The sequence below is a fragment of the Choloepus didactylus genome, assembly GCF_015220235.1.
Source record: "Choloepus didactylus isolate mChoDid1 chromosome 25 unlocalized genomic scaffold, mChoDid1.pri SUPER_25_unloc1, whole genome shotgun sequence".
Classification (NCBI taxonomy): Eukaryota; Metazoa; Chordata; class Mammalia; order Pilosa; family Megalonychidae; genus Choloepus; species Choloepus didactylus.
In genome coordinates this window covers 1,488,722-1,510,198 of record NW_023637606.1, presented here as the reverse complement: position 1 = coordinate 1,510,198, position 21,477 = coordinate 1,488,722, and the positions used below count along the sequence as shown (strand labels likewise).

The window sequence follows — 21,477 nt, the reverse complement described above, 5'->3', positions numbered from 1 at the left end:
CGCGAGCGGGTCGCCCCGGCGCGGGGGCGCGCGGGCGGGGGCGGCACTCACGTAGACCGGCAGCGGCCACGGGTAGACGGCGGGCTCGGCCCCCACGGGCGACTTGAGCCTCAGCTCCAGCTTCTCGCCCATGTCGGCGCGCGCGGCCCGCCGCACCATGCTAGGCGGGCGGCGGGGGAGGGGCGGGCGGCCGCCGGCGGGGGCGCGCGGGGGGCAGGGCCGGGGGGGGCTGAGGGGCGCGGGGCCCGGCCTGGGCCTCGGCCGCCGCCGCCGCCGCCGCGCTGCCGTCCGGCCCCGGCTCCCTCTTTGTGGTCACAGGCCGGGGGCCTCCAGCGCCGCCGCCATCTTGGGCCGGCGCGAGGCGAGCACAATGAGCCGGGGGCCGGGCGGAACCACTGCCGGCGCGCGCGCGGGGGGGCCCGGCGCCAGGAGGCGGCGCGAGCAGGCGGCCCCGCCCGCCCCGCCGCGCGCGCCCCCCCCCGCGGCCCCGCCCCGTGGGCTCGCCCGCCCGCGCGCCCGTGCTCGGCTGTCCTCGGCTGCCCTCGGCCGCCCCCGGCCTCCCCGCCGGCCGGAAGCGGGGACCCCGGGAGACCCCGCGGGCCCTGAGGGTGGCGGGTTCGAGCCCCGCGCCCCTGTCGGTGGGGGGGTTGGTGACTGACGCCGTCTGGGAAAATCGTCCTCGTCGACAGTAGGACCCTGCGGGGGAAGGATGCGTGGCAAACGTTCCAGAGCTAGTGAGATGCAATCGACACTTCGTGGGAAAGCAATGAGTAATGGAGCACTATATGATGTATTCGTGCGGGATGGTAATCGATAGTGTAATGATATTTAATAATCGATCACTGATGAGGAAGAAACCTTCTTGAGAAACGAATAAATACTATAATAATAATATTTTTAGGGAAAATAATATGATGAGTAATACTTTCAAATAATAAAGCATATGCTACCGTATAATACATATATACTACATAATTGAATATACATATATAACGCATAAGTGAATGAACATAATTTTCAGGGGAAAGTAATAAATTACGGTAATATATAATGGCTAATAATAATATAAGGAATAATATGGGGGAGTAACAATAATCTGTAATAATGAGTAATAATAAATAATTCTTTCATGGGAAAAGAATATGTTCATGGGGAAATTAATCGATAATATAAAGAAATTAATCATCAACCATGTATCATAATAAATTTTTCATGGGAAAATAATAAATAATGTAATAATAATATAATATTTTCAGGGAAAATAATGTAATAATGAATAATGATAGTATTTTCAGGGAAAATAAATAATAGTGATATTTTGAAATAATAGTACGATAATAATAAATGATGAATAACTTAAGGAATAATATTTTCATGAGAAAAAATTATACATTAATAATAATGTAGTTAATGCTTGTTAAATTGCACTGGGAAACATCACTTTTATGTATATATGTTATATTCTACAATAAAAAGCATGATAAAAAATAATAATGTAGTTAATATTTTCATGAGAGTATAACACTATAATAAATAGTGGGGAAATGATAATGGATACCACAAATGCCACTGGCTCTTCTCACTGAGCACCTGTCGTGTGCCCGCCCGGGAGCCCTCCACTTTTATTTTCAGGACCTCCAAGGACTGTCCCAGCTGCTGGGGAAAGCGGGTGTTGCTGTCGTCTACTCTTTACAGAGGAGATCCCTGTGATCAGAGAGGTGCGGTGACTTGCCCAAGGTCACACAGCTGATGAGGTGGGGGGCTGGGGGTTTGGCCCCAGCTGAAGTTCTCCCGGCAGGGCCAGCACTGAGCAGCTGGCCTGCTGAGTCCTCAGGCTGCTGGGGTGCCTTCCTGAACCCCAGGCTAGACTCGGCCCCCCTCCACCTGCACAGCACCCCAGGGCCTGGCACAGACAGGGCAGGTGCTCAGTAGATGCTTGTGGGGGGCACGAGGTGGGGGGCTGCCAGCATGGCGGTGGAAATGGGAATGGTTCTGCAGCCCTTTGCTGGAACGAGTGGGAGTCCACAGCCCGTAGCAGGTTCCAAGGGAAGTCTGCAGCCCATTGGGGAAAGGAATGGGGGGCCGCAGCCTGCGGGGTGAGCGAGGCGTTGGGAGAGGGTGTCCACCTCTGGCTCCGGCCCATTACAGAAAACGTTTTCCAACCAGGCTTCCCAGATCGGTGTAAACCAGGCAGGGCAAAGCGAGGGGAAGGAAGTGGGGTGCCTTACCATCCCCTTGCTGCCTGATTCCCTGGTCACCCCGTCTTCAGGTGCCTCGCTCCTGCCTGCTGCACCTGCTCTCCCCGCGGGGGGCGCCTTTGTGCGGACCAGGGGGTGCTCTGCAGACACGAGGGTCCGGAGCTGCCCTGTCCGCTGTGGCTGCCGGTGACCCGCCCTTTGGGGTCCAGGAGGGGGGACCCTCACCAGTGTCACCGACTGTCCACTCCTGGGTTTCTTCTTGGCCACCCTTCTATCGCGTCCTCCATTCCTTGCATGGCCACAGTTACTTAGTTTCGAACCCAGGGGACAGTGGACTGTTGTCTGGGGGCAACTTGGGCTGTCACAACTGGGGAATGGGGGGATGCTGGAGGCCAGGGAGGCTGCCGGACACCCCACAGTGCCTGGGGCTGCCCCCCACAATCAAGAATTCTCCAGCCCAAAATGTCAACAGAGCCGAGGTGGGGACACTGTCCCAGATGGTGCAGAACTGGCAGGAGCTCTGCCTGGACCTTGGTGGTTATTTGCTTGTTCGTTACCCAGACTTAACCCTGCTGAGGTGCCCCGACCCTCCTGTCAGATTTTCCTGTTCCCCTGGGAGAACTGGATCTTCTCTGATTATATGGCAACCAGATACCCCAGAACAGTCCCCACCACAAAGGGCAGCGGTGGGGGTCCCCACAAGCAGTGTTGAGGGAAAAGAGCAAGACAGAACACGATTCCACTCATATGACCTTCTAGAACAAGACAGAATGAACCCGGGTGTGAGAAGCGTACTCGTCACCCTGGGGTGGGGACACGGGAGGCAGGAGGGGGCTTCAGAGCTAAATGTCGTTCACTTTTTGCTCAGGTACTCATTTCGACGGTGAGTTCAGCTTGTGAAAATGAATCTACTGTACACTTTTTTGTATATGTGTAAACTTCAATGAAAAATTTTTTAAAAATAGATTCCCTTGGCAGCTACTAGAAAAATAGACTAAAGGGTGTGGTGGGGGGAGTGGGCAGGAAGCAGGAAGAGGATTTGGGGACACTGGACTGGTATCAGATGACGGAGGAAGACGACGTTGCAGAGATGTAGATAAATAGCCTCAACCAGGAGCCCACGGCTTTGTCCCCCAGCCTTTGGGGTCCCAGAGGGAAGGGGCTTGGCCCACTCCCAGTAGGAGAAAACTGAAGCTTAGTGCCACCCCTTTCTCCTGCGAGGCAGGAAAAAAAGCCAGGCCACTGCAGAGTCCAGGCACACAGAGCTATTATAAGCTGTGGCCCCAGAGGACTCAGCCAGAGCTGGTGTCACAGGATTCTCTCTCTCACACACACTCTCTCCCCACTTCTATTTGCAGAGAGACCCCGAGGGATTTCTCAGACCCTGAGTGGGGAAGCCAGTCAGACCCTTGTTCCCCTCTCCCCACCACCTCCACTTTTATCCAACCCTTCCAGCTGGGACTTTGGGCTCAGAGTCTTTGCACATTCTGTTCCCCTGCCTGTGACACTGTTCCCTGCACACACTCCCCCAGCCGGTTTGACTCCTGCTCTTCTCTCAGCTCTCAGCTCACTTCCCCTGAAAGCTTCTCAGATGCCTCCCTTCCCCCTTGTGGACAAGTCCAGGGCTCAGATATGCTCTCAGGACCTCCACTACCCTTTACAGCTGCCAGAACTGGAATCCTGGCCCCACCCCTTCCCTGCTGGGGGACCGTGGCTGAGTCACTTAACCTCTCTGGAGATCTCATCGTCTGGACAGTGGATACCGTATCAGCGTCAGAGGCCCCTTCTTCGTCCCTGGCAATCCAGGACAAGTTGTTTGCCCGATTTAGGTCTGAACCTCAGCTTGATCCTCCATCACTCCTTCAGCCAGAAAGGAAACTCTCCTCCTTCCTCCCTTCACTGGAAACCTTTATTCATTCATTCCTTTGTTCAACTCCTTTATTCAACAGATAATTATTGAGCTCCAGTTGACTACCCAGCAGGCACTTTCTAGGTGAAGAAAGCAGATCCCTGTCCTCAGAACTTATAGTCCAGAGAAGGGAAGCTGACAATAAATTAATAAAACAAACAAATAACAGTACAAGGATGCATGAAGCAGGGAAAGGGGGTGGCGGGAGGAAGCAGCTGTAAACGCTGGCTCCAAAATGAAAGGGGTAGCCCTTGTCCCTGCAATGAGGGTTGCTCCAACCCAGGGACTCCCTCCTGGGAGAATTCTGTCCCTGGGGACAAGGGGTGATGTCTGGAGACATTGTCAATTGTCATGATTTGGGGACACCCCATCATAAAGAAGGACCTGGCCCCAAATCTTGACAGTGCTGAGGCTAAGGAACACTGGTGTGACGCTACTGCCAAGCAGTTGGTTTGCCCGGGATTCCGTGGGTTGGGGACCCTCACTAGTCACCCCTGTATCTTCAGGGGCCGCCCAGAATGGCCTGGGCAGAGCCAAGAACTGGTTGGGGTTGAAGAGACCAATGACAGTTGCCCATCACACGCCACTACCACAGCAGGAAGTTGGGGCTCAACCCATCAGAGAACATCTGGGTGATGGAGCCAACACACACGCTGGAATTGGCCCACCCCAGGGGCCGGGGGGCTGCGGTATGTATACACCACCTTCCACCAGTTATTGGTGGAGGATGGGTACAGATTAGAATTGGTACAAATTCCCAGCTCGCCACTGTCCTGAAAAAGTCCTCAAGCTCAAGGATGCAGGGACTGACCGTTGGACATCCTGAAATGGCCACATCCAAGAGGAAAGTTCAGGGCACCAGCAGCGTCCAATTCAATCCCTCGTGGTGTGGCTCATCCTTTCCCATGGCCCTGAAACTTCCAGAAGCTTCAGGCTGCCATCCATGAGCTCCATCTTCACCTCTAGAACCTTGTATCTTACTGCTCCCTGGGTGCCCCTCTGGAGGGCCCCACAGAGATCTCAAACCCAGGGCATCCAAAAGCACTCCATCTCCTCCCCTATTCATGACCCCCCGACTCAGGGCTCAGAGGGAGAAACCAGAGGTGTGGGATGAATTGTCCTGCACTCCCCTCCCCAACACGCAGACCCAAAGGGGCCACGAGTCCCCCACATCTCCAGACCTCTCCATTGTTGGGGCAGCACATGAGAGGGTTAAGAGTAGGCCCAGAGACTGGCGTCTCCCCAGCCTCAGTTTAAATACTTGTACTACCCGTCTCCAGATGTGCGGCCTTGAGTGTGATCTTCAGCATGTGCCGTGCTTGGTGCAAAATGCTTTCCATGCATTATCCCATTAGCTTGTCAAACAACCCTGGGAGGAAGGGACAATTGCTAACATTCCAATATTCCAGAAGGATGCTGTGACTTGACCACAGTCACAAAGCAAGGAAGTGATAGGATGGAGGCAGGGTTTCAATCTAGATCCTTTTGGGTGTTGTGCTTTCTTGCCCAGAAGGGAGGAGGAATGGGGAGAGGGGGAGAAAGGGATAAGTGGATGAGTGGGTGGGTGGGTGGGTGGATGGTGGATGGATGGGTGGATGGGTGGGTGGGTGGTTGGATGGGTGGATGGATGGATGGATGGATGGAGGGAGGGATGGGTTGATGGGTGTTTAATTGGATACATCTTACAATGAGGAATCTCATCTTTCTGCACAGATTCTGACTGGATTAGGGTTATGTTTCCCTGAAGTTAATATGTTTCCCAGTTCAGATGCATCTCCCAGTCACCCCTTCCAGGAAGGGCCAGATTTCAGTGTGCTGAAGAATATCCCGTCAGGGAGGGTTTAGCGTGGTCTTGGATGAACGCAAAAGCAAACAAGCATGGGATGGTGAGGGAGGTCAGGAGAGCCTAGGAGGAATGAGAAGGAAGGATCCAGATAGATTAAGAGAAAAACATGAAATATAAACATTCATCTCTTCTTACTTCAGGCAATATTCAAAGCTCTCCTTGAAATTATGGCCAAGAGAAATGATAGAATGGCCCAGGGACAAGTAGCTGACTGTGACAGGGTAAAAAAGTCAGAAAACTGGAGCAATGGGAACTGAGCCTCGCTGGGCAGTGCCTCTGGCCTCAGTGTACTGCTGGAAAAGACCTTTGTCTCTGGGGAGAAGAGCTCTAACTGAAGATTAACTTCTAGGGCCTCGTGTGCCTCTCCTGTGGATTCAACCTGGACTTTTGGCTTCTCCCCAGAATCCACAGGAGCCTCAGATGATTACCTGGAGCCCAAGGGCAATTGATGGCGCTTTGTGATTTGGCATAGAAATCAGGCATGGCCTTTGGAGCGGGTGATTGGGGTGCCACCGCCACTCACTCCCCCAGCTGCTGGACTGTTGGCTGACCCCACACTGGGGGTCTGCAATGGCTAGTCAATACGGGGGTATAGGGCTCCACCCCTTGACTCAAGTGGGGTAACCGTAAGAGGCTACCCAAGCTCTAAAGCCCCCTTCAGTGGGTGGAATCCACCGAGGCATCTGTTGCAACTATCTGGCAGCTCAACTTCTCTCTCTGCCAGCTCCTCATCCTTACAGGTGTGTACCCCAAGAGCACTTCCCAGTGTGAGAATTAGATTAAGTTTAGCTTTCACACAGGGTGGGGGCAGTTCAGGGGGATGGCAGAGGGCCAAGAAGCCAAGCTATAATCAGTGGCCAGTCCTCCTGTTTATCCGCCCACTATCTACCATCCTTGAAAGGTGGAGACTGGGGGTAGAGGTTCCTAAAATAGCCTCATAACTTGTTATCAAACTAGCCCTGACTGGCTCTAAAGAGGTCTGGGCATAATCATTATAGTCAGGGGTGGAGATTTGTTCCAACTTTTGAAATGTTGCAAATTCATGCTGGAAACTTATTTCAAATGTTTCCAATTTGTATGGGCTGCATGTTTCAAATTTGTCTGGGCTAGTTAGGCTTGTCAAATAGAACGTAACCTCTGGAGTATCAGCCACTGGAGAAACAGGGGAGGGACTTGCAAGTTAGGTATAGGGAATAAATACCGCTGGGTCTATTGTTCTGCGCGCCTAACCCCACATTTGGGTTGGATGCCTGTTCTAGCAAGATTGTGAATAAATTCTTTTCTTCTCCACAATCAGGTGAGCGTTTATTCCTTTTTAGGAATAGTGCTTGTTTCTCACACCAGCAAACCATCTGCAGTCACCTTGAACCTTCCAGGGGATGGCAACATTCCTTTGTCGTTGATTATAAGATGTATCCAGATACAAAAGTGAAAAAAAAAAAGTTAGGCATGTTCAAATCAAGGAAATATGTATGATATTTTTTAAAATACGAATTTTATTTTAGAATAGCTTAGATTTGCTGAAAGTATAAAGAGAGTATGGAGTGTTTCTGTTCCCACAAACCCTGTACTCAGTCTTCCCTATTTTTAACATCTTAGGTTAATATGATACATTTGTCATAACTAAGGCACCAATATTGATAAATTAGTATTAATTAAAGTCCCTATGTTGTTTGGATTTTCTTCATTTTTCCCTAATGTTTTCTTTCTGTTCAGGTTCCTCTGGGCTGTGACAGTCAGTGTCTCAGATTTTCCTGGCTTTTGATGCCTTGAAAGTTTTGAGGAATTCTGGTCAGTTATGTTGTCCCACAATTTAGTTTGTTTGTTTGTTTGTTTGTTTGTTTGTTTGTTTGTTTTTATGTTTTCCTCATGGTTAGACTGGGGATATGGGTTTGTGGGAAGATGACCACGGAGGTAAAATGCCATCTCATCAAATTGTATCAAGGGTACCTGCTAGCAACATGACTGATTACTGATGTTAATATTGATAACCAACCCAGAATTATCTCTTTTTTAGAGTAATTACAGGTTTACAGCAATTAGAGCAATTATAGGTTTACAGAAAAAAATCATGCAGAAAGTATAGAGTTCCCATACTGCCCACCAACACACACACAGTTGTCTGTATTAACATTTTTTATCAGTGAGGTACATTCATTTGTTAATAGATGAACCATTATTACTATAATTTTATTATTAGCTAACATTCATAGTTTACATTAGGGCTTACTGTTTATATTGTATATAACCAGCACAAAATTTCCTGTTTTAGCCACTTTCAAGTATGCAATTCAGTGGCAATATTATTTCTTAAACCAGAGGTGAACGTTCCCCTCCTCAAATGGTCAAAATTAAGAAGACTGATGCTATCAAGTGTTGGTTAGGATGTGGAGCATCTGGAACTTCCATAAGTTGCTGGTGGGAGTGTAAACTGGAACATTCAACTTGGAAAACTATTTGGCATTATCTGCTACAGCTAACTGTATGACTCATGACTCAGAAATACTATAACGACTCATAACTCAGTAATTCCCATCCCAGGTATATGCCCAAGAGAAATAAGTGTCTATCCACCAAAAGACATGTGGTAGAATGTTCTTCACAGCTGCTTTATTCTCAACAGCCAATTGGAAACAATTTAGCTCTCCCTTCAGAGGAGAATAGATGAATAAATTGTGGTATATTTGGACAAAGGGATACCAACATGGATGAATCTCGCAGATAAAACTTTGAATTAAGGCAGTCAAACATGACACAAGAAGATGTGCTCTATGATTCCAGTTATACAAAGTTCAAAAACAGGCAAAACTAATCAATGGTATTCAAGTCAGATAGAGGTTACCTCTGGGGGGTATTGACTGGGAAGGGGAATGGGGGGCTTTGGGGAGGCTGGACGTGTTCTACATTGTGATGTGCCTCATAGTTGTTTGGAGATACATATATATGTAAAAATTAATTGAGCTATTCACTTGAGATTAGTGCATTTGGTATCCTTTTCATATGTATTTTATACCTCAAATAAAAAAGAAAGTGAGAAAAAAAAAGAGTAAAATAAAACCAGGTCTGGAGACTCCAAGAATCCTGTGTGGGTGACCATTTGGCTCCTAGAGGCTACCATGAGGTCAAAACAGAACAATTTTCCTCCCTCCCTCCCTCCTTTCTTCCCTTCCTCTTTCTTTTTCTTTCTTTCAATTAGAATGCTCACACCAGCTAGTATAATTTGAGGTCAAAGCTTGGATACTAGAGATTATCCATGTATGACCCTTGCCTAATTCCCAGGAGATGTGACTGTGCAGGGAGAGCCAATGTCACTCACAGACCTCTCTACTGTTCACCAGTTGGTAACCTCTAAATTTGGAAATGTTTGGAGACCTCAAGAAAGCTCCAAGCTCTTGGGCTGCCCTAGACCTCAAGGCCAAGCCCCATACTGGAGCCATGGGAGTCAGGAGGCCTGGGTTATAGTTAGCAAGACAAAGTAGGAGCTAGAACCCCAGAGGCCAGAGCCTCTGGCCAGAGAGACAAGCTGGGGGGCAGTTCAGCACCATGGAGAGCTCCAAGCTGTCCTGGAAGTGCTTGAGCCCAAGTTCCGCCCAAGGGGGAGAATGCAGAAGTCCAGACCTAGGGGGTGAAGAGCAGGCAGTAACCTGGTACTCCAAAACATTTGAGAATGGGGCACAGAAGATTGCCCCAAAGGACCTCCTGCCTGCCTTGCCTAGCAAGAGACCTGGTTTCCACGTTTACAAACCCTGCAGCCAGCCCTCCCTTGCCTTCTTCCTCTCCATAGCTGCATTCAGACCCTGCCTCTCACAGCTCTGTCTAAGAGCGTAAGTTCTGGGGTTAGACCCCTGCATTCTGGAGAGAGTCAGCTCAACCTTTGACCAACTACTTGTGACCCAGGCACGTCACTAAACCCATCTGTTCCGGTTTGCAAAGGCTGCCGTTATGCAAAATACCAGAAATGGATTGGCTTTATAAAGGGGGTTTATTTGGTTACAAAGTTACAGTCTTATGGCCATGAAAATGTCCAAACAAAGGCATCAACAGTCAGATACCGCCACAGAAGAACACTGATGGTGTCAGGAAAACCTGTCATCTAGGAAGGCAGGCACGTGGCTGGCGTCTGCTCCAGGGTTCTGGCTCCAAAATGGCTTTCTCCCAGGATGTTTCTCTCTAGGTATCTGGGGGTGTTCTCTTAGTTTCTCCCAGGCAAACTCTGGAATAGCAAAAGTCTACTTTCAACAGCCGTCGCAAAAATGTCTTGGCTGCAGCAGCAAGCTCCTTCTCTCTGAGCTCTTATAGGGTTCTGGTGATTAATTAAGACCCACACTGAATGGGCAGGGCCACATCTCCATGGAAATAATCTAATCAAAGGTATTACCCACAGTTGGTGGGTCACATCTCCATAGAAAGAGCCTAATCCAAAGATTCCAACTTAATCAACACTAATACATCTACCCCCACAAGATTGCATTAAAGAATATGGCATTTTGGGGGGGCATAATACATACAAACCAGCACACCATCTAAGCCCCCAAACTTCATCTGTTAAATGTGATGTTTATAAAATACAATACAGATAAATGCGAACAGACCCCCCAAAGATGTTTACCACCCTAATCGCCAGAATCTGTGACTAAGTTAGCTTAAATAGCAAAGGGGAATTAAAGACACAGTTGAAATTGGAGTTGCCATCAATTGACCTCAAAATAGGGCGATTATCCTGGCAAACTCAGGGTAACCCCACAGCTCCTTCAAAGTTGAGGAGGGAGGCAGAAGAGAAGGTCAGAAGGCAGCACGAGAAGGGCGCAGCCTGACATTGCTTACTTTGAGGATGGAGGAAGGAGGCCCGAGCCAAAGAATGCATCTTTGAGAAGCTGGAAAAGGCCAGGGAACAGATTCTCCCCTGCAGCCTCCAGAAGGAACACAGACCAGCTCCTCCCCTCTTTCTCTCTCCTGCTAGCATCCCCGGCCTTGATTCTCACCCTCAGATGGGACAACGTCTCTCCAATCACTGGTCCTATAGGCAATATGTTATCGTATTGGTTGGTGTTCCGGTTTGCTAATGCTGCCATTATGCAAACTACCAGAAATGGATTGGCTTTTACAAAGGAGATTTATTTGCTTACAAAGTTACAGTCTTAAGGCCATAAAGTGTCCAAGGTAAGGCATCAACCATAGGGTACCTTCACTGAAGGATGGCTGATGGCATCCAGAAGACCTCTGTTAGCTCAGAAGACGCATGGCCGGAGTCTGCTTGCTCCCAGGCTGTGTTTCTAAATGGCATTCTCCGAAATGTTGCCCTTGGGGAGTTCTGTCCTCTCTTAGCTTATCTGGAGCAAACTCTGGGCTAGCATAAGTCTGTTTTCAATGGCTGTCTCCAAAATGTCTCTCTCAGTTGCTCTCCAAAATGTCACTCACAGCTTCTCTGTGTCTGGACCTGTATGGCTCTTTTAAAGTACTCCAGTGACCCAATGAAGACCCGCCCTGAATGGGTGGGGCAACAATCTCCATGGAAACACTGAACCAATAGGTTCCAACCTAATCAACACTAATACGTCTGTCCCCACAAGATTGCATCAAAGAACATGGAGATTTGGGGGGACATAATACATCCAAACTGGCACAGTGGGGTTCCAATAAAACTTTATTGATAAAAACAGAAGGTGGGCTCAATTTCACCCATGGTCCTAGCTGACCAAACCCTGTATTAAATCATCCTTCCTTAGAGGAGAGACAGCAGGTAGCAAAGGCTGTGTTAGGCAAAGCTGTTCATCTGATGGGATAAATGGAAATATAGCCACAGCCATTTTTGGTTCCTTCCATTAAGAGGTAGATTCACTACACCCTCCCTCCACCTTGAAATCTGGACTGGCCATGTGTATGCGTTTCCAACTGCTGCTGTAACAAATTACCGCAAGTTAAAGGTGTCAAACAACGCAAATTCATTATCCTTACAGTTCCACAGGTCAAAACCCTAAAATAAAGGTGTAGCAGGGCTGGTTCCACCTGGAGGCTCCAGGGAGAATCCTCTTCCTTTCCTTTTCCAGCTGCTAGAGGTGTCCGTGTTCCTTGGCTCATGGCCCCTTCTCCAGTGTCAAGGCCAGCAGCGGAGCATCATCAAATCTCTCCCTCTTGTTCTCTGTCTGACCTCTACTTCCATCATCACTTCCCCTTCTCTGACCCTGACCCTCCCGCTTCTCTCCTGTAAGGATCCCTGCAACAGCATTGGACATTCCAGATAACCCAGGAGAATCTCCCCATCATAAGCCCTTCAATTTAATCCCATCGAGAAAGTTCCTGTTGCCATGGAAGGGAACACCTTCACAGGTTCTTGGGTTAGGAAAATGATGTCTTTGAGAGCTGTCATTCTGTCTACCACCCCATATGACATGCTTGGAACAATAGAATATGGCAGAAGTGATGAAATGGGAATCCTGAGCCTTATGAGCCCTGGAAGCTTTAGCTCCTGTCCTCTTATTGCCATTGGACCACCCTGATGTAAGGAAGTGTGGCTAAGCCAAGATGAGCCCACCCAACCAAAGCCATCTGGACTGACCAGCCTGCAAAGCCAAAATGTCAGGTGGTTGCAGCTGTGTGAGTGACCCAGGCAGGCAAGACCAGCAGAAGAACCCTTTAGCTGGGCCCAGCCCAATTTGCTGACCTATAGAACCACGAGCATATAAAATAGTGGTTCTTTTAAGCCACTAAGTTTTGGGGTGTTTTCTTACACAGCAATAGATAGCTGATACACATTGTTAAACCTAGAATCAGTGGGGCAGGGTTGTACATTTTGCCAACTCTCTTGGGAGACTTTGCATAGCCAAATGGTAAGGAATGTGGATGTGTACAGTCCTATTATAGGGAAGGAGTTGAATGGTTGAGAAAAAATAACAATCTAACACTTCTCCCTTTCAGCTACAACTATTGTCATCTTTCTTGTGTAGCTTTCCAGAAAGAATGTGCTTATATAGCAAGCATATGTTGTGCATGTGTGCATATATATATTTAAATACAAATAGTAGCATATTCCACATGCTACTATGTTGCTTACTTTTTTCATACAATGTGCCTTATACATATTTCCACATGCAGACATCTTTTCTAAGTTACACCTGCCTGGATGAACTTACACTTGACATACAGATTTATAATCCTCCCCTGCTGGCCTAGAAGCATCAGTGCTTCTGATCTTGCCAAGTATGACCTCATTGTCTTCAGCACAAAGCAAATGAGGACACAAGAATGCAGAAGAGGACTCTCAGAGGGTGGTAGATTTCTGAGGCAGAAGCCTACCCTTGTCTGCAAAGCTGCCTCTCACAGCTTGGCTTCTGTTTGCTACCACTGGACTTTACTTATCTTTGGATTTATTTTTCTTGGAATAAGCAGCACATATACATAATGCTAAATTGGAGATGCATCAATAATATAGACAAGGAAAAGAAATTCTCTCTCCTGTTCCACCCAGGCTCCTCAGTTCCCTTTTCTGAAGGTGGATCTGCCAAGTGTCCTATCAGAGCTGGGCTCTGAATTTAAACACAAATGCATCATCCTTTATCTCTTTCCTGGCCCAGATGGGGGTGAGCTTCACACACCATGACCCATACCTGCTATTTCTCACTTTACGATCTGCTTGCAGATCTTTCCAAGTCAAATCTCATCTAACCACCCCATTTTTTGCTTTACTTTGATCCCTCTGGAATTTGTTTTAGTGCAAAGAGCTCATGAGGAGGTATTCCAGATTTTGTTTCATTCTGTTTGATTTAAAATGGCTAGTCACTTCGTACAGAGCCATAGATCAAACAACCTGTTTCCTCCCATTGATTTGAAACACCAGGTTTATCTCAGACCAGGTTCATAGAACTGATGGTGTAAGAACCAGGCTTCCATTCCATTTTCCTCTCTGTTTTACTTGTGCCTACATAGGGGGCTGAGGTGTAACACTTTGGCTGTATAATATTTATATTTGTGATGGTTTGAATCTATTATGTACCCCAGAAAAAGCCATGTTCTTTTAAACCAATCTTGTGAGTACAGACTTATTATGGGTGGGATCTTTTGATTAGGTTGTTTCCACGGAGACGTGACCCACCCAACTGTGGGTGAGAACTTTTGATTAGATAATTTCCATGGAGGTGTGGGCTCCACCCATTCAAGATGGGTCTTGACTAGTTTACTGGAGTCCTTAAGAGAGCTCAGGGACTGACACATACCCAGATACTTGGAGATGCAGACAGAAGTACGTTTGGAGATGCTAAGCTAAGAGATGAAACCCAGAGTTTGCCCTGGACAAGCTAAGGAAGCACCCCCAGATGCTTCGAGAGAAATGCCCTGGGAGAAAAAGCAAGGATGCACAGGAGCTGAAACAGAGAAGCTAAGAGAGACAGAAGCCCAGAGACTTTTCAGAGAAAACCATTTTGAAACCAGAACTTGGGAGCAAAGGACCGGCAGACACCAGCCATGTGCCTTCTCACCAGCAGAGGTTTTCTAGATGCCATCAGCCTTTCTTCAGTGAAGGTATCCTCTTGTTGATGTCTTAGTCTGGACACTTTTATGGCCTTAGAATTGTAAATTTGTAATCTAATAAATCCCCTTTATATAAACCAATCCATTTCTGGTATTTTGCATAATGGCAGCTTTTGCAAACCAGAACGATATCTGATAGGGCTCTACTCCCCCATTTACAATTTGTGCCATGTACTTTTTAAAAAATAACAGCTTTATTTAGATATAATTTACACACAGCATACAATTTACCCATTTAAATTGCACAGTGCATTGGTTTTTAGTATATTCACAGAGTTGTGCAATTGTCACAACTATCTAATTCAGGAATATTTTCATCACCCCAAGAAAAAACATCATACCTAATACCAGTCACTCCCTTTTCTCCTCCCCCAGCCCCTGGCAACCACTAATCTGCTTTTTGTCTTCACATGTTTACCTATTTTGGACATTTCACATAAATAGACTCATACAACCTGTGGTCTTTAGTGACTGGCTTCTTTGACTCAGCAAAATGTTTTCAAGGTTCTTCCACATTGTATTCTTTTTGATGCCTGCATAATATTCCATTGCATAAAGTTGCCAAGATTTTTAAGACCCCAGTGAATGGACAATCAGGCTTTTATTTTACAAGTTCTGCTGTGAGCCATACTTGCGTTATTCTGCATGTGCTGTAGAACAGATACCCAGGAATGGAATTGCTGGGTCAAAGGGAGGCAATGAAGTGTTGTGGGAAAATCAGGAGCTGAGTTAGCTGAGTATAAAACCTGACACTGCTGCCTACCAGCTCTGTAATATGGGACCAGTTTTTTAACCTCTCTGTTCCTTAATTTATTTCATCTACAAAATAGTGATAATGAGAGTTCCTACCTCAGAGAATGATTATCAAAATTAAGTGATTTAATATTTATCAAGTACTTAGAGCAAGTGTCTAGCACATAGAAAGTATGAACTAAGTGTTTTCTGCTTATACATATACACACACTCGCACACATGCACACATATGTATATGTTAGCTTAATGGATATTGCCTGGTGGCTTACGAGTATGTCCACAATTTCTTTGATCCTCCTCCTTTAAAGAGGTGGAGGCTAATCCCCTCATCCCTTGAGTATCAGCTGGACTTAGTGACTTTGTTTCTTATGATAGAATAAAGAAATCACAATGTGCTAGTCGAGAGACTAAGTCATAAAATTCACTGCGGCTTCCTCTTTGCTCCTTCTTGGTAGTCACCTGGGAGAAGCCAGCCGCCATGTTGTGAGGATGCTCAAGCAGCTCTGTGGAGTGGTGCATGTGATGGATCCACTTTGGAAGAGGATCCTCTGGCTCTGGTCGAGCCCTCAGGTGAGGCAACCCCTGGCAATGTCTCACCTGCAAACTCTTGAGACTCTCCCCCGCCAGTCAGAACAACCCAAATACGCTTCCCTTAGATTCCTGATCATCAAAAACTTTGCAAGATAATAAATGTTTGTTGTTTTGAACTGCAAAGGTTTAGATTAATCTAATACACAGCAATAGATAATTGGCACAGTCCTCAATGGAGGCTGACCTGACTGCATTCCCCAAATCAGCCAAAAATAGAAGTATCTATGTGCATGATATTTGTTCAGTTGGACAGTTTGGAAATGACACCTGATATTTTCAAGGTGAATTTTCCTTATTATGAATGAGAATCAGTATCAAGCAATTTTTTTTTTTTGAGTAAGAGCTTTTCAGCACTTGCTGATATCCATGTAAGGAAAAATAGAAATTGAGAGGTTGTCATAGAAGATGGGTGTGTCATCTGTCAAAGACCTGTCCATTATTGAGAAAAGTTCTATTTTTTATTCCAGCCAAACAACTGCAAAGTTTACTTTTAAATGCAATTTTACTGAGATATTTTCACACACCGTACAAACCATCTGAAGTATATGATCAGTGGCTCTGAGTATCATCACATAGTTGTGCATTCATCACCATGACCAATTTTAGAACATTTTCTTTACTCCAGAGAAAGAAATAAAAATAAAGAAGAAAACCCAAAACATCCATATCCTTTATCCCACCCCTATTATTGACCCATAGTATTGGTGTGGTACATTTGTTACTATTGATGAAAGAATATTAAGATATTGCTATTCTCTATAGTCCATACAAAGTTTACTTTTGATCATAATCAATTTTTGTTAGCTTAACTTGTTCTATCTTGATATATGATCGGATCATTTTTCCCACTAAAAAAAAAACACATTTTAAAACGAGTGCCTTCTCTTTGTCTCCATGACCAAAGGTGGTCTGTCTTCCTCTTGCTAATATGTCAGAATATATATTTTTAACATACCTTTATTGAGGTATAAATTACAAACCATAAAATACACCCATTCTAAGTATATAGTTCAATGAGTTTTAGTGAATTATAAAGTTTTGTAACCAAGACACCCAGTTTTAGAACATTTCATCCTCCTTCCAAAATGTTTCTTGTGCCCAATTGCAGTCAATATCCTTTCCCAACTCCAGGTCCAGCAACTATTGATCTGCTCTCTCTATCCATACATTTGCCTTTTCTAGAAAGTTCATGCAAGCAAAATAGAATATGTGTTCTTATGTATCTGGCTTCTGTCCTTGAGCATAATGTGTTTGAGCTTCATCCATGTGATGGCATCTATCAATATTTTGTTGCTTTTAGTTGTTGAATAATATTCCATTGAATGAACTTATTCAGCAACAACATTAGGGTTATTTACATACTTTTGGCTATTATGAAAAACGTGGCTATGATCATTCATATGCAAATCTTTGTGTGGACACGTGCTTGCATCTCTTTTTGGTAGATACAGGAATAGAATTGCTGGGCTGCATTTTAAGTGTATGTTTAACTTTTTAAGAAACTCCTAAATTGTTTGCCAGAAGTAGCTTCACCATCTTATATTCCCAGCAGCTGGGTCATTCATTTTTTCTCAATTCAGTTTTATTGAGATATATTCACATACCCTACAATCATACACAGTGTATGATCAATTGTTCACAGTACCCTCATATAGTTGTGCATTCATCACCACAATCAATTTTTGAACATTTTCATTACTCCAATAAAAGAATAAAAATACAAGCAAAGAAGAACACCCCAAATATCCCATCCCCCATACTCCCTATTACCCATTTAGTTTTTGTCCCTATTTTTCTATTCATCTGTCTATACACTGGATGAAGGGAGTGTGAGCCACAAGGTTTTCACAATCACACAGTCACACCATATAAGCTACATAGTTATACAATCGTCTTCAAGAATCAACTCTACTGGGTTGCAGTCCAACAGTTTCAGGTATCTCCTTCTAGCTATTCCAGTACACTAAAAACTAAAAAGGGATATCTATATAACGCATAAGAATAACCTGCAGAGTGACCTCTAAACTCCATTTGAAATTTCTCAACCCCTGAAGTTTTATCTCATTTCCCTTCCACCTTTTGGTCAAGAAGGCTTTCTCAATCCCACAATGCTGGGTCCAGACTCATCCCCAGGAGTCAAGGGTCATTCATTTTTGCATGAAAAAAAATGAGGGTGGGTAAAACCTAATTGTTTGTAGAGCTTGCTAAAATCTGTCGAGTGGTAATTGACTGCTTGGGCTCTGAGTCAAGTAATACTGAATCTAAATCCCATTTTTGTCTCTTCCTATTTGAGTGATCTTGGCTCTCAATTTCCCCAGCTGGTGAAACGAAGATAACAACTGGGTCCACTTCTCCAGGTTGTTGATATGATTCGGTGATTTAATCCATAAGAATAAAGAGTAGGCCTATGAAGAATTTTGCATGTTTGCACTTATATGCATTTTCTAAGGAAAGGGTAAACATCTTTGATCAGATTTTTAAAGAAACCTGAGAATCCACAATCATTTAAGCCCCTCTGGGATTGCAATAGGTGATAATGAAAAACTCTTCCAACTTTGAGATACTTAAAAGGGCCCTGCTAGACTTGAATGGATCTAGCACAGGGTTTCTCAACCTCAACACCACTGACATTTGGGGCTGGATCATCCTCTGAGGCTGGGGTCACCCTGTGCACTGTAGGGTGTTGAGCAGCGTCCCTGGACTCCACCCAGTAGATGTCTCCCCAGTCCTGACAAGTAAAAGTGTCTCCAAGCATTTTCATGTGTTCCCCTGGGGGCAAAATCTAGACCACTGGACTAGAAAAACCACCTTTACCTATTTTGTGTGTGGTGTCAGGAGTCAAAATGGGCTGGGTCTGTCTGCAGCTCTAGACGCTTACTGGGAATGACCATCACACTGATTTCTGATACTTCCTTCCTCGTTCCATGGACTTCTAGGAAAATTATATTTGAGAATAGTTTTTTATTTACAGAAAAATTGCAACGATAACACAGAGTTCCCATATTCACTCTGCCCTGTTTCCCCCATTATTCACATCTTACATTAGAACGGTACATTTGTCACCATAAATGAACCAGTATGATTACTTAACATTGATCTATTTCTGTCCCAGGACCCTACATGTTATCCCACATGACATTTAGTTGTCATGTCTCCTTAGGTTCCCCTTGGCCATGACAGTTTCTCAGGCTTTCCTTATTCTCGATGACCTTGACAGTTTTGAGGAGGACTGAGAAGGTGTTTTGGAGAGTGTCCTTCAATTGGGAATTTTTTGGATCTTTTTCTCATGAATATACTAGGGTTATTGGTTTGGGGGAGCAAGAACACAAGGGGAGGTTCCATTTTGATCACATCATGTCAATGGAATGTGCTGTCAACATGACTCATCACTATTGATGTTGACCTTGATCACCCACCTGCAGCAGTGTCTGCCAGGTGTGTTTACTGTAAAGTTACTCTTTTGTTCTCCCTTTCTTTACTGTATTCTTGGGAGGAAGTCACTACAGGATGCCCACATTTAAGGGTTGGGGAGTTATTTTCCCCCTCCTTGAGGGTAGAGTAGCTAAATAAATGATTTGGAATTCTTCACCATGGGAGATTTATCTACTCTCCCCTATTTATTTATTTAATCAATCATTTATTTATATCAGCATGGGCTCATGGATATTTATTTCACACTCTGGGTTATAATCCAACACCACTTTATTTTGTTGCTCAAATGGTTCCAATTTTTGGCCCTTAGAGCTCTTTCAGTTCTATCTGTGTTCCTTTGACACACACCCATCTTTGTGGGTTGTTTTTTTTTTTTCTGAGTACTTCCTTACTTTCTGGTATTACAAGTTGCTCCATTCTCATCTTGTATATTTCCTGCTCAGCCTGGAATCTCCAAAGATCCCGAGTTCCTTTTGTTGGAGAATGGTATTAGAAACCAAGATCTGGATGTAAAGGACTTTAAGTGTTCCACCTGATGGGAGAGGACATGAGTGGGTATAAACTGCTTTTGTTAATCACATCAAGGACACGCTGCTGAAAAACCTTGTTCTTGAGAATCACAGACTGCCAAAATCTCCGTTGTTTGCTGAAACATCATCATCGAGAATGCAGTATCCTATTCTTGCCTGAAGGATCTGAGCCATGCGGGTCACTTTGACCCAGGAAAGCAACCTGGATTTCCAACCCAGGTGCAGAGCTTCATATGAAGGATGTCTAGATGCAACTTTCCACTTGGTCATTTCCAAAGAAACATTACCTTTAGTTAGCATCTCCGCCCAAGCTTAATGCTAACCTGTTGACACATGGCTCTGTTTTCCTTATCACATTCTGTTTCATTTAAATATTACCAAACTCTGTTTTATTTTCCCCTTAAATTCTATAATAACCCATCTCTTTTGTTGGCGAGAAGCCCCTTTCTTCCTCCACTATGCAGTTTTTCTTGCTGTGGCAAATTAATAACCCTAACTTTCTCAGACTACAATTGTGTCTTGGAGGTTTTTATAAGATGGGTTTTATCAATAGAAAAGGACGGTGGTGGGAAGAGGTTTGTTTCCAAAACACAGAAAAAGAAGACAGGATTAGCTATTGCTAATCCCAGGTCTTCAGACTCCGTTTTCCTGTGTGATGTTGGACACATCATTCAGTTGCTCTGAGCCACGATTTCTGCATTTTCATGAAGGGGTCACAGATCTGTCCAAATGGATGTTGTGAGAATCAAAGAGGAGACAGAACTTGGGGACATTTTACCTGTAGGCTTCACGGGAAGGAAGAGAGGAAGAGTCTCCCAAGTAGGAATGCATTTCGTCACTAACTTCTCCCTTCCTATCCGATTTCCCTCCCTTCCCTCTTGACTGTCTACAGGAAATAGGGCTGCCAGAGTTAGCAAATAAAAATACAGGACTCCCAGTTAAATTTGCATTTCAGATAAACAACGAAAAAAATTTCAGAGTATATTTCAACTATTGCATGGGACATACTTACCCTAAAACATTATTTGCTCTTTATCCGAAACCCAAATTTAACTGGACGTCCCGTTTTTAATCTGGCATTCCTACACGAAAATCCCAATATTTGCCAACCCCACAGCAGCCTTTTGGGAAAAGGGCATCAGGCGCTACACGGTGTACGTGCGGCCATATTTGTTGTGCTATGACCCAGTCATGTGACCATAGGTCCTTGGCAGGGATTGGTTCTCTATCCAAGACAACCAGCCATAGGTCGGAGAGCCAGCCTATTAGGTGGCCCGGAGCTCTAGCCAATAGGGGGCTTGGACAGTGACTAAGGGGCCCAATCAGAGCCTCCCTCTGCGGGACGGTTGAACGTGGGATTCCCAGGTAGAAACTGGAGCTGATAATAAACAGTAGCTGGGGCTGCAGCTGAGCCCTGGAGCAGAAAAGTAATTACTAATATAAACGTGGATAGCAGCTTCTGAGGTATCACCTGGTCCTGGGTCCGCAGCAGCTAGAAAGGACTTTACATTTCCCCTGAGCCCTGGAAGCCTTGGAGACACTCCCTTGTGTTTCCCTCCTTCCCCTGTGGCCTTATAATGAACCCTCCACCTCTAAGCAAATCCAAACACGCCTCCGATCCTTTACCTGCAGAGTCTAGCGCACCTGTGCCCCCAGTCTTAGCAAACGTTGGTGGAAATCAGTCTTCTGGCGCCC

General features: G+C 45.5%; 1 protein-coding gene across 6 annotated transcripts in view; it reads right to left on the bottom strand.

Annotated features, from left to right (window-relative positions):
* Positions 1-364, bottom strand: part of DOT1L (DOT1 like histone lysine methyltransferase) — a 73,768-nt gene extending 73,404 nt beyond the window's left edge. For 4 of the 6 annotated variants that reach the window (XR_005214971.1, XR_005214972.1, XM_037824281.1 and 1 more), the window contains exon 1: positions 52-363. Coding sequence is in view for 4 of the 6 variants with exons in the window: in XM_037824281.1 (XP_037680209.1) it covers positions 52-159 (108 nt within the window). In the remaining 2 variants the exon portion in view is untranslated. Of the gene's footprint in view, positions 1-51 lie in introns of all 6 variants that reach the window. The other 2 variants (XM_037824282.1, XM_037824284.1) reach the window with 2 other exon arrangements.
* Positions 365-21,477: the final 21,113 nt, after the last annotated feature.